The 13214-nt window shown below is 44.4% G+C and overlaps 1 protein-coding gene across 1 annotated transcript in view; it reads right to left on the bottom strand.

The window, feature by feature from the left end:
* The window catches only part of LOC144500271 (uncharacterized), a 116512-nt gene that overhangs the window by 46988 nt on the left and 56310 nt on the right, over positions 1–13214 (bottom strand). The window contains exon 10 of the mRNA XM_078222952.1: positions 7727–7828. Coding sequence (XP_078079078.1) covers positions 7731–7828 — 98 coding nt within the window. The 3' untranslated portion in view covers positions 7727–7730. The remainder of the gene's footprint in view (positions 1–7726; positions 7829–13214) is intronic.

Raw genomic sequence — 13214 nt, 5'->3', positions numbered from 1 at the left:
ACCCTCTCTCCACTCACATTGTCTGTACCTTTAAGACTTGATTACCTGTAAAGACTCGCATTCCAACCATTATCTTGTAAATTGAGTTTGTGTCTGTATATGACCTGTTTGAGAACACAAGTCCTCACTCACCTGATGAAGGAGCTTGAGACTCCGAAAGCTAGAGCTGCCAAATAAACCTGTTGGACTTTAAGCTGGTATTGTGAGACTTCTTACTGAACCAGTTTGTACTCATGCATTGTATATAAAGTTGCTCATTGTTCCCCGCTATTGATTCACTTGATGGTGATTTACATTAAAGTAAAAGTTTATTTATTAGTCATAAATAGGCTTACATTAACACTGCAATGAAGCTACTATGAAAATCCCTTAGTTGCCCCACACCGGCGCCTGTTCGGGTACACTGAGGGAGAATTTAGCCTGGCCAATGCATCTAACCAGCACATCTTTCGGACTGTGGGAGGAAACCGGAGCACCCGGAGGAAACCCACGCAGTCACGGGGAGAATGTACAGACTCTGCACAGACAGTGACCCAAGCTGGGAATTGAACCCATGTCCCTGGCGCTGTGAGGCAGCAGTGCTAACCACTGTACCACCATGCTCTCCCACCCACCACCACCCCCCCCCCCCCCCCCCACCCGTTTTAGCTTGATGTTTGTTATTTTTGTAGCTCAGTGTCTTTGACAGTGTCTGACTTTAAAGTTGTTTTTTTTTACTCCATTCTTAAATTTACAAAACCAATGCTCAGAATGGACTGGGCAAACCCAAAACCAGTCCTTGCTTGTTCCAAAAATCAAATTCCAATTTAATCCAATTCATGGTCCCCACAAGGGAGACAAACAAGATCAAAGCTGACATTGCACCCCATCTTGGGCTTGATATTGGCTAAAAAGCCAGGAGTGATTGTCTTTGTCAATGTCTTACGATTTTTAGTACTCAGTGTAAAGTGATTGAGGCAAGTGAATGGACAACCATGGCAGGCCAGCAGGGTCCTGTTGCAAGCACATCCTGTTTGAGGTAGAGAGACTCCAGGAGCTCCTAGATATCTGTGTACAGGAAGTACTGCCAGTTGCTCAAGCTCCAAGTTTGAGCAGAGGGAGTCACTGCTCTGCACCAGGTACATTCCACAGGTACTCGTCCCACTGCCAAGGTGGTGCAGGAGGGTCACCAGCCAGTTACGTTGACTTCCTGGCGCCAGGTAAAAGAAATCACTGAGCAGATGCGGGACATCTTGCAAGGAGGAATAGGGGAACAGCCAGGAGCCTTGGCATCTTAATCACTGTGATAAACTGAATGAATGCTAGCAGCCAACTTGGAGGCCACATCACCATAGCGATCAACTGATTTAATACTATGATTCCCCCATTGTCTCAGCAATATGTTCTTTTTGCTGTAGTTAGGAGCAAGGACAACAAATGTACCAAAGATGACTAAAAATAGAGGGCACACACAACAGATCAATCAGCACCTGAAAGAGAAAGATAGGTTAATGTTGTGGTTAACATTTCATTACAGCCATCGGTGGAATGTGTGCGAAAAAGCAAATTAAATTTTCATGTGAATGCATTTCACGCTCCAGCATCTAATCCCCTTTCAAATGGCAGCAGAGTGGCTGATTGATTCCATCAATGCAACTTAAGTATTTTGAATGAACCAGTTACATTTTGAATCTGATCCAGTTTTTTTTTGTAAATTCTTCTTTCTTTTGCATCGAGCAGGTAGCAGCCAGGCACAACGATGTGTCTCAGTAAGAAGCCCAGACCTTCGTGTCCAGTCCTGCATCCAGATATTACCACTTCAAGTATAGAAATGCACAATATGGGAATGCGGTGAGAGCTCCAGCTAACTGGGCATGCTTTGCAGCAGGGTAAATACAAAACATCCAGACAAATGCCTCTTTTTTTTTTTCAGGGCTAAGGATTTCTCATCAAACTAACTGCTTATGAATAGTCTGTCACTCAGAGGTCCCGCCAGTAACTCGTGTGAGGACAGAGAGTATGAGATAATAAGAATGATGGTTCCCAGTTACACTGCTGGAGTAGAACACAAGCATACTTGCGTCCCATTCTGGTGAAGAGTCTTCTAGACTCAAAACGTTGGTTCTACTCTCTCCCCACAGATGCTGTAAGACCTACTGAGATTTTCCAGCATTTTCTGTTTTCGTGTTGGCACAAACTTACTTTTTATGCATGACCCAATCTGGTCCACTGCTGGAATGGGATGTGGGTGTCGCTGGCTGGGCCAGCATTTATTGCCCATCCTATTGTCCTTGGACTGAGTGGTTTGCTCGGCCATTTCAGAGGGCAGTTAAGAATCAACCACATTGCTGTGTCTCTGGAGTCACATGTAGGCCAAGCCAGGTAAAAATTCCTTCCCTCAAGGGACATTAGTGAACCAGATGTTTATTTTTTACAACAATCGTTTCATGACGATTTCATTCATCATCTTTAGACTTTCAATTCCAGATTTTTATTAAATTCAAATTTCACCATCTGCCGTGATGGGATTCGAACCAAGTTCCCAGTGCATTACTCTGGATTACTAATCCAGTGACAATACCACTGCCTCCCCTGGGTGTGCAAAAATGATGTAGTTGCAATGGTGGGTGGGCATGAGGATTTAGGGTGCAAGATTTACGACAGTTCAACCCATTCTAAAATGCACACCCAAGAGAGATGGATGGTGACAGACAATGCATCTGCATGAATGACAATCCGGCCACAACCTTGTGTCCTTTTTTTTTTAATTCATAGGGTGAATTTGTCACTTTTATTTACCCTGAGAAAATGTGGTGGCGAGTTGCCTTCCTGAACCGCTGCAGTTCATGTGGTGTAGATACACCACAGTGCTGTGAGGGAGGGAGCTTTAGGAGTTTGACCCAGCAAAGATGAAGGAGCAGCGATACATCTCAAAGTCAGGATGGTGATGTCTCCAAAACCCGCAATTTACAGCCGAATCATAAGTCAACAACCTTAGCCTTGGTACCATAGTGGTTAGCACTGCTGCCTCACAGCGCTAGGGACCTGGGTTCGATTCCTGGCCTCAGGTCACTGTCTGTGTGGAATTTTCACATTCTCCCCGTGTCTGCGTGGGTTTCCTCCGGGTGCTCTGGTTTCCTCCCACACTCCAAAAATGTGCAGGTTAGGTTGATTGGCCATGCTAAATTGCTCCTTGGTGTCAAGGGGGTTAACAAGGTAAATGTGGGGTGAGTGGAATAGGGCTTGGGTGGGGTTATGGTCGGTGCAGACACTATGGGCTGACTGGACTCCTTCTGCACTGTAGAGATTCTATGAAAAGAGGGACATTACCTGCAATGCTCGTCTTACCTGGAAATGATTGAGTTCACAACTACGTCAACCGAGAGGTGGGTACAATTTTGTCTTTTAAAAAGCGTTTAGACAGTTACAGGGGTAAAATGGGTATAGAGGGATATGGGCCAAATGCAGACAATTGGGACTAGCTTAGGGGTTTAAAAAAAAAGGGGGTGGCATGGACAAGTTGGGCCGAAGGGCCTGTTTCTATGCTGTCAACCTCTATGACTCTGTAGTCAAATATCACCATTCAATGTAGTATCATGTCTGGCATTGCATCACAGCAGCATCAGACCAGATTTGATACCGAGCTCGTTAGAAGAGGTAACCAAAAACTTGACCAGAGAAGAGCATCAAAAGGTTTAGGGAGGGAATTCCAGAGCTTAGGGCCCAAGAGGATGAAGTAATGAAAATTGGAAGTGTGTAAGTGCCTGTATTTCGGATGCAATTCACAGTATTGTAAAACTGGGCGGCACGGTAGCACAGTGGTTAGCACTGCTGCTTCACAGCTCCAGGGACCTGGGTTCGATTCCCAGCTTGGGTCACTGTCTGTGTGGAGTTTGCACATTCTCCTCGTGTCTGTGTGGGTTTCCTCCGGGTGCTCCGGTTTCCTCCCACAGTCCAAAGATGTGCGGGTTAGGTTGATTGGCCATGCTAAAATTGCCCCTTCGTGTCCTGGGATGCGTAGATCAGAGGGATTAGTGGGTAAAATATGTAGGGATATGGGGGTAGGGTCTGGGTGGGATTGTGGTCGGTGCAGACTCGATGGGCCGAATGGCCTTTCTGTACTGTAGGGTTTCTATGATTACAGAGATAGGATGGTGTGAAGCCATGTAGAAATTTGAAAACCATGGAGTCCTTCAGATGTTCCTGTACATGGTTTGCATTGTGCTTGCTCAGAATTAAAGCAGACAGCCTGACCGTGCAAGAATTTACCAACTGTTTGGGAATGAAGGGATATGGTCCCCGGAAGGGTTAGTTCAGTCGGGCAGCATGGTCGGTGCAGGCTTGGAGGGCTGAAGGGCCTGTGCCTGTGCTGTAATTTTCTTTGTTCTTTGTTTGTTCTGTTGGTTCCTGGGTGTTAAGCTCCTGAGCCAGGTTGTTTGCAACATGTTTTAATATTCTGACGTTGCACCAGATTGCTGCCTGTCCTCTCAACCGTTCCTCACCCCTCACCACCACCCCCCCCCCCCCCCCCCCCCCCCCCACCACTCCAACTACCTAACTGGGAACATTCCAGGATAGATTTACACAGCTTGCACATCGCTCAGACTTTCAACAAGTCCAACTTTTCACACTTTGGAATTATGACAGGAGGATGTCCTGCCCCGCCCACCTGACCTGGCCACGTGACAGCGCAATGCAAAGTTTCAGGCCCTCAGTGTTCCCGGCAGGGGAAAGCTAAAGGCGTTTCCACATTGAGAACAAACATCTGTATAAACTCAGACTTCGAGTTGGACTTTGGGCAATATTTCAATTTCAGGAGCTATCCTGTTCCTCCACAAGGTCCACTTTATCGATTCAGTTGCTAAAGCATCGATATCCGTGATATGGACATGGGATACTTGCCCACTTATTTCCCCACTTTCCATAAAAGGTTCGGCCTAATGCAATGCGTGAATTTTCAGTGTGAGAATCGATGCATATTGCCAAAGAGCCAACCCTGGTTCTGAAGATGTATGGAATCTCATACCTTCACAAGTTTATTTCCTAGAATCCCTACAGCGCAGAAGCTGCACAGGCTCTGACTTGGCATGCCACCCAGGCCGTATTCCCATAACCCCCATGTATTTACCCCACTCATCCCCCTCACCTACATAGCTTGGGACACTAATATTTGTGTCAGAGATTTTTTAAAATCAATTTTAACTCGGTCTCTTAGCTCTCATCCCCTGTCTTGTGCTGTATACGATTTAAATCAAATTTATACTTCATGCTTTAAAGTTTATTTATTATTGTCACAAGTAGGCTTACATTAACACTGCAATGAAGTTACTGTGAAAATCCCCTAGTTGCTACACTCATGTTCGGGTACACCGAGGAAGAATTTAGCATGGCCAATGCACCTAATCAGCACATCTTTGGACTGTGAGAGGAAACCAGAGCACCCTGGAGGAAACCCACGCAGACACAGGGAGAACATGCAGACTCCACACAGACAGTGACCCAAGCCAGGAACTGAACCCACGCTGTGAGGCAGCAGTGCTAACCACTGTGCCACCGTGATTTACACTGTTCATGTGAGTGAAGACTCTTCAATCGAATTGAAGAGTCATGCACTTCTCACAGATGCACAGCAGAGGGCACTGTTCTGGAGCAGGCACCAGATTGGAACAAGTCTTCACTTGCAGCCTGCAAGGACTTTGCGAAACTGGCAGCAAGTCAAAGGTTGGCTTTGTTCTTCTGCCATTGACAGCATTGGGGGTAGGTCATTTACATGTGATAAACCGTAGCAAATGGGTTTCAACATGGGGAAGAAGCGCAAAATCATTCACGCTGAACCCGAAGAAAGATCAGTGTTTTTTTTAACATGACAAGATGCAAAGAGCTGTGGAAGAACAGAGAAATTTAGGGGTCCAAGTGTAGAAATCACTCGAGGTCAGTCACAAAAAGGAAATTAAAGTGTTATTGGAATGTTCATCTTTATCTGAAGGGAGCTGGAATCTAAAAGGGATGGAAATTATGTGACCTTCATACAAAGTTCTGGTTAGACTCCATTTATTACATTCAGTTCTCCAGAAAGGCGGCAGGGGGCAGTGCAGAACCACCAGCAATGATGCTGCAGCCAAGCGAATTATAGGGCAGGGTGCATAATTGCTTGTATTCCCTTGAACGCAGAAGGTTCAGGAGTGAACTAATGGAAGTGTTTAATGATTAGGGTATTACATTTTCTCTCTCTCTATCCTATTTGAGGAAGACCAGTAATTCAGAGGCCTAGGCTAGAGTTCTGGGAGTCAGGTTCGAATCCCAGCACAGCAGCTGGTGGAATTTAAACTCCATTAATAAATCTGGAATATAAAGCTAGTCTCAGTAATGGTGACCATGATAACTATCATTGATTGGTGTAAAAACCTATCCTGTTCACTAATATCCTTTAGGGAAGGAAATCTGCCGTCCTTGCCTGGCCTGACCTACATGTGACTCCAGACCAGCAGTAATGTGGTTGGCTCGAAACTGCCCTCCGAAATATTCAGTTAAAGGGCAATGGCTCGAAACTGCCCTCCGAAATATTCAGTTAAAGGGCAATTATGGATGGGACAACAAATGCTGACCTTGCCTTTGGGATGTCTGCATACCGTGAAAAAGATAAAATAAAATCCTGGAATGGGAAATGCTGTTCAGGGGATGAAATCAGGGACCACTTCTTCACCTAAAGTCTAATGGGGGGAAAAAATGAGAACAGTGAGTGGGAATAAGTTCTTCTTCAGGTTGGTGATCTGTAACCATTGGGGTCCCACAGGGATCAGCGCTGAGGCTGAAGGGGCTTAACGGGGTAAATGCTGATAGGATGCTTCCCCTCATGGGAGAGTCTAGGACCAGGGGAATAGTCTCAGAATAATGGGACGCCAATTTAAGACTGATATGAGGAGGAATTTCTTCTCTCAGGGGACCGAGAGTCTTTGGAACTCTTTGCCATAGAGAGCTGTGGGGGCAGAGTCTTGTGTACATTAAAGGCTGAGATGGATGGACTTTTGATCAGTAAGGGAATCGAGGGTTACGGGGAAAGGGCAGGAAAGTGGACGCAAGAAATGTTGGATCAGCCATGATCCAACTGAATGTTGGAGCAGGCTTGAGGGGCCGAATAGCCTACTCCCGTACCCATTTCTTATGGTCTTATGACTGGCTCCCTATAGGACACGAGTATGCAGCAAGCCATGGAGATGTATACAAAATCAGTCAGTGGGCAGGGCAGGGCTGAGGGAGAATGTGGTGAATTGCAATATCTCATTTTGATAAAGTGCACAATCTGAATTAAGCATAAATAAATGTTCTATATTTACTGGAATGCAGTCTAATTAATTAGACAGCTGAGCTTCGTCCCCCAAAAAGGGTCCCATTTCCAGGTACAAATAGCTGATTGCAGGGATAAGCTCAAATCTGCCAAGTCACGGTCATTTAAATCCTTTTTCAATAAATCCGACTCCATTTGTTTTTCCTTCCAGATTAATGAGACAAGACGTCTCCATTATCTTTCACACATTTTAATTTAAGTCAATCGTCCATGATATGGCACTTGGCAAAAATCGAATGACATTCCTATTTAAAACATTTAAATCATCTATCAAGTTCAGAGGGCTTCAGGTCTGCCGTAAGACAGGCCACAAATTTGCTATTAGTAGGAAGAAACACAAAGAGAACAGGGAGGAAAATGTGATGCAGATCGAAGCGGGAGAGACAATAAGCAACTAATTACCTGCTTACGGAAGGCCTGATGAGTCGCATTCCCGGGAATGCTTCCAACAAACAAACACCTCCAGTGCTGCAGAATGTACAGCATCCCAGAAGTCGAGGCCAGCTGTAATATAGGAAGAGGAAGTTAGAGAGAAAATTGCCCCAGCTCCTTACAGTCAATAATGGGTATGCTGGGAGTTGTAGTCTCAGCAACGGCACAAAAAGAATTTGCTGAAATCAAAGTGAACAAATATGAAAACTTCAAAGAAATTCAAATCCTTCGATTAATAATCTTTATAATTCTTTGAACGAAAGAGCCAGGATGGTAAATTAAGATGCTTGTGCTCGCTTCGCCTGCTGCAAGCAAGGTTAACTTGGCGAAGTTGGTAGCCCATTGACTCCCCCCACCACATCCAAATCAGAAGGTTGTGGGGCTCCATGCACCACTCAGAATTTCAGACACCCCCAGACTACTGGCAATCTGGCCCAAACCTCAAAGTATGATTTTGATTTGATTTATTATTGTCACATGTATTAGTATACATTGAAAAGTATTGTTTCTTGCGCACTATACAGACAAAGCATACCGTTCATAGAGAAGGAAAGGAGAGGGTGCAGAATATAGTGTTACAGTCATAGCTAGGGGGAGTAGAGAAAGATCAACTTAGTGTGAGGTAGGCCCTTTCAAAAGTCTGAGTCGGTTGGCACGTGACCTCAGACTTTTGTATCTTTTTCCTGATGGAAGAAGGTGGAAGAGAAAATGTCCAGGGTGCGTGGGGTCCTTAATTATTCTGGCTGCTTTGCCGAGGCAGCGGGAAGTGTAGACAGAGTCAATGGATGGACAATCCTCCACTAGCAGATTAGGCAGCACATCTGCCTGATACCCTCGAGCAGCTGGCTACCTGAAAACCAAATTGGAAGGGGTCAAAGTAGAAATTTCAATTGAGATGGTGATTTGTTTATTCAATCACATCACCACCTGTACAATGCATCACAACACAGTGATTGTAGGGCATCAGTAGGTAGGGGTATCAGGAGTAGCCTATGGTGCCTAAAAAGAGCATTCTTACCTGAAGATGCTTGTAATGTCGTAAACAAAACGGGTGCTGGAATATTTTTTATTCTTTAATGGCATTTATTGCCCATCCTTAATTATCCTTGAGGGCAAGTTAAGAGTCAACCATATTGCTGTGAATTGGGAGTCACGTAGGCCAGCCCAGGTAAAGACAACAGGATATTAGCGAACCACATGTGTTTTTCTGACAAACAACAATGGACTGGAAAGTGGCGAATGTTGTTCCTCGGTTCAAGAAAGGAAATAGGAATGACCCTGGTAATTATAGGCTGGTTAGTCTTACTTCGGTGGTCGGTAAGTTAATGGAAAAGGTCCTGAGGGATAGGATTTATGACCATTTGGAAAGATGCAGCTTAATCCGGGATAGTCAACACGGATTCGTGAAGGGTAAGTCTTGCCTCACAAATTTGATTGAATTCTTTGAGGAGGTAACTAAGTGTGTAGATGAAGGTAGAGCAGTTGATGTCGTATACATGGATTTTAGTAAGGCGTTTGATAAGGTTCCCCATGGTTGGCTCATGAAGAAAGTAAGGAGGTGTGGGATAGAGGGAAATTTGGCCAATTGGATAAGTAACTGGCTATCTCATAGAAGACAGAGGGTGGTGGAGGATGGAAAATTTTCAGACTGGAGACCAGTTACCTGTGGTGTACCACAGGGATCAGTGCTGGGTCCTCTGCTATTTGTAATTTTTATAAATGACTTGGAGGAGGGGTCTGAAGGGTGGGTCAGTAAATTTGCTGATGACACCAAGATTGGTGGAGTAGTGGATGAGGTGGAGGGTTGTTGTAGGCTGTAAAGAGACATTGATAGGATGCAGAGCTGGGCCAAAAAATGGCAGATGGAGATTAACCCTGATAAGTGCGAGGTGATTCATTTTGGTCAGACAAATTTGAATGTGGATTACAGGGTCAACGGCAGGGTTCTGAGGAATGTGGAGGAACAGAGAGATCTTGGGGTTCATATCCACAGATCTCTGAAGGTTGCCACTCAAGTGGATAGAGCCGTGAAGAAGGCCTACAGTGTGTTAGCATTTATTAACAGGGGGTTTGAGTTTAAGAGCCGTGGGGTTATGCTGCAACTGTACAGGACCTTGGTGAGATCACATTTGGAATATTGTGTGCAGTTCTGGTCACCTCACTATAAGAAGGATGTGGAAGCATTGGAGAGAGTGCAGAGAAGATTTCCCAGGATGTTGCCTGGTTTGGAGGGTAGGTCTTATGAGGAAAGGTTGGGGGAGCGAGGGCTTTTCTCTTTAGAGCGGAGGAGGTTGAGAGGCGACTTAATAGAGGTTTATAAGATGATGAGGGGGATAGATAGAGTGGATGTTCAGAGACTATTTCCTCAGGTGGATGTAGCTGTTACTAGGGGGCATAACTATAAGGTTCATGGTGGGAGATATAGGAGGATGTCCGAGGTAGGTTCTTTACTCAGAGAGTGGTTGGGGTGTGGAATGGACTACCTGCTGTGATAGTGGAGTCGGACACTTTAGGAACTTTCAAGCGGTTATTGGATAGGCACATGGAGCACACCAGAATGGTAGGGAGTGGGATAGCTTGATCTTGGTTTCGGACAAAGCTCCGCACAACATCAAGGGCCAAAGGGCCTGTTCTGTGCTGTACTGTTCTATGTTCTATACATTTCATGGTGTTGGTGGGGTTTTCAAGGTGGCCGGATACCGTCAGAAATCTGAGACAAGACAAAACTCATGAAGTCAGTGTCTCAGCTTAAAGACGTAACCATGGCCGATAGGTGATATCATTAGGTCAGGGCAGCTCCTGAGATAGAGCAGCTAGACTTCTCCAATGAATTCTAATGTATACAGTTCAAAACAGATCAATTATAAATTTTCTTATTAATTATTCCCACCTTTCATTAGCTTTTTAGTTTCCTCCGGGTGCTCCAATTTCTTCCCACAGTCCAAAGATATGTTGGTTAAGTGCATTGGCTATGCTAAATTCTCCCTCAGTGTACCCGAACAGGCGCTGGAGTGTGACGACTAGGGGATTTTCACAGTAACTTCATTGCAGTGTGAATGTAAGCCTCCTTGTGACTAATAAATAATCTTTTACTTTTTTAACTTTAAATCAGTCATCTTCAATATACATAAATCAACAATATTACCCAACATATACTTTAGCCAATTGGATCTTACCCTCTGGCATAATAACATTTCATTAGTCCTTAGAATCCGGACGCTTCTTCCCATTTTGGCTAATTCAACATTCTGTATCCCTTCGTAACCAGATGCTCGCCACAAAGTTCAAAGTTAACATTCCCACAAATTTCCCTCTAGGTCACTGTCAAGTCAGACTAACACATGATCCCACGTCCAGGCATGCATCCATCTTATCTGGACAGTGAATAAACCCTATTCATGAAGTTTGATTAAGTGTTCTGAATGTTCTTACCATTAGAAACTCTGCTGATAAAACTTGCACATTTCCAAGGTTTCAGTATTCCCTTAGAATATGGCTGTGTCCTAATACCTTTACACTGATGCTTTGGAGCAATCTGCCTTTGGCTAAAGTGAGCAATGATTCTTAAAAATACATTAATACATTCAAAATATCAGCATATGTGTTTTTAAATCATAATCACTTGGTTTAAATACTGCATTTCATATGTGTGTAAACTGCTTTCTTGTTAGCTTACAAGTCTGTTTTAAACTCAATGCCGGTAGTTCTGTCAGTGTCTCAATGTATAATGGTTTAAAAATCTTTACTAACCTATTAGTATTTCTTTCCCTTACAATCCCCCCTTCTGGCTATTGGCTCGCCCAATACTAGGCCAGTAAATAAAGGTACCTCAGGAAATTTTCATCAATCCTAAAAGGTGATTTGGCTTCTTGATTTCTTTCTTCTTCACCTTGATTGTCATTATTAACACTCTATTAGTTGTGCATATTTGAATTTATAGTCCCCACTAATGCTAAAATCATAAGGAAAAGTAATATTATCGCATGTAGGCCATTAAATAGATGTCTGACAGTACGGATTCTCATACGCTGGATGGGCGTTTGGCATTAGGGACATCTCTTTGTCCAAATGGATTAATGCCACTGCTACTGCACCTTCATGAACTTTGCTGCTAAAGAACAGCAACATCTAAACATTTGTATAATTACAATGAACATTAAGATAATAATGAATCCTATCTCTTGTATTTTATTTGTTCCCAGAGAACCCAGCCAGCCAGTTGCCCAGTTCCACAAAGAAAAGAATGTTGGTTGCTTAAGTTTTTCAACCTCCTTTCTAATGCGTGTGACCAAATTGGTTATGTTTTCTGAAGTGTCAGGTATATATGTGTGTAACACTTTGATCCAATCAAAGCACACGTTCCACCCTCAGCTGACAAATAAAGTCTAGTGCCATTCGATTCTGCTGTACCACCGTGCGCATAATAACCATCTCATCACTGATCTCAGTGAGGGCCATAGCTATATCATTGGCAACCTGTTCCAAAACTGACCTAATCGCTCCAACCACAATTGCCAGTCTCTCATATGCATACGGTGGGGGGGGTGGGGGGGGTGGGGGGGGTGGTGGGGGGGGGGTGGTGGGGGGGGGGGGGTGGGGGGGGTGGGGGGGGGGGTGGTGTATCATTATACTAAGGAAGTGGTCTAGTCCCACATTTCTCCCAGGTAGGAGGTGGTAGGAATGATAGATATACGGAACCACATATCCAAGGTAACACGACCCCTTCCATCCAATAGATAACCATGGATATGCCTTGTTTCCACAAATCCAGTATGTGCCATTGAGAGTTGGATAAGTGTGCTCCCCTTTGAAACGATGTGGAGATGCCAGCATTGGACTAGGGTAAACACAGTAAGAAATCTCACAACACCAGGTTAAAGTCCAACAGGTATATTTGGTAGCACAAGCCACTAGCTTCCGGAGCGCTCGCTGCTCCTTCATCAGGTGAGTGGGATTTCAGTTCACAAACAGGGCATATAAAGACACAAACTCAATTTACAAAATAAGGGTTGGTATGTCACACTATCTGTAACCCCCACGACTTGCCTGGGTTTGCAAAATCTCACTAACTGTCCCGGCTGGAGACAATACACATCTCTTTAACCTGTGCTTAACCCTCTCTCCACTCACATTATCTGTACCTTTAAGACTTGATTACCTGTAAAGACTCGCATTCCAACCATTATTTTGTAAATTGAGTTTGTGTCTTTATATGCCCTGTTTGTGAACTGAAATCCCACTCACCTGACAAAGGAGCAGCGCTCCGAAAGCTAGTGGCTCGTGCTACCAAATAAACCTGTTGGATTTTAACCTGGTGTTGAGACTTCTTACCCCCTTTGAAACAACATGGAATATTGCAGGATCGATCATTACTGGTTGGATCCATACATATCTGGCTGGTTAAATCGACTGAGTGTTGACATTTGCTTGTGCCCAAGTCCCCTCCAACACACACTAT

The sequence above is a fragment of the Mustelus asterias genome, chromosome 1, assembly GCF_964213995.1.
Source record: "Mustelus asterias chromosome 1, sMusAst1.hap1.1, whole genome shotgun sequence".
Taxonomy (NCBI): domain Eukaryota; kingdom Metazoa; phylum Chordata; class Chondrichthyes; order Carcharhiniformes; family Triakidae; genus Mustelus; species Mustelus asterias.
Note: the sequence above shows the minus strand (reverse complement) of the source record. Positions and strands in the feature narration are given on the sequence as shown.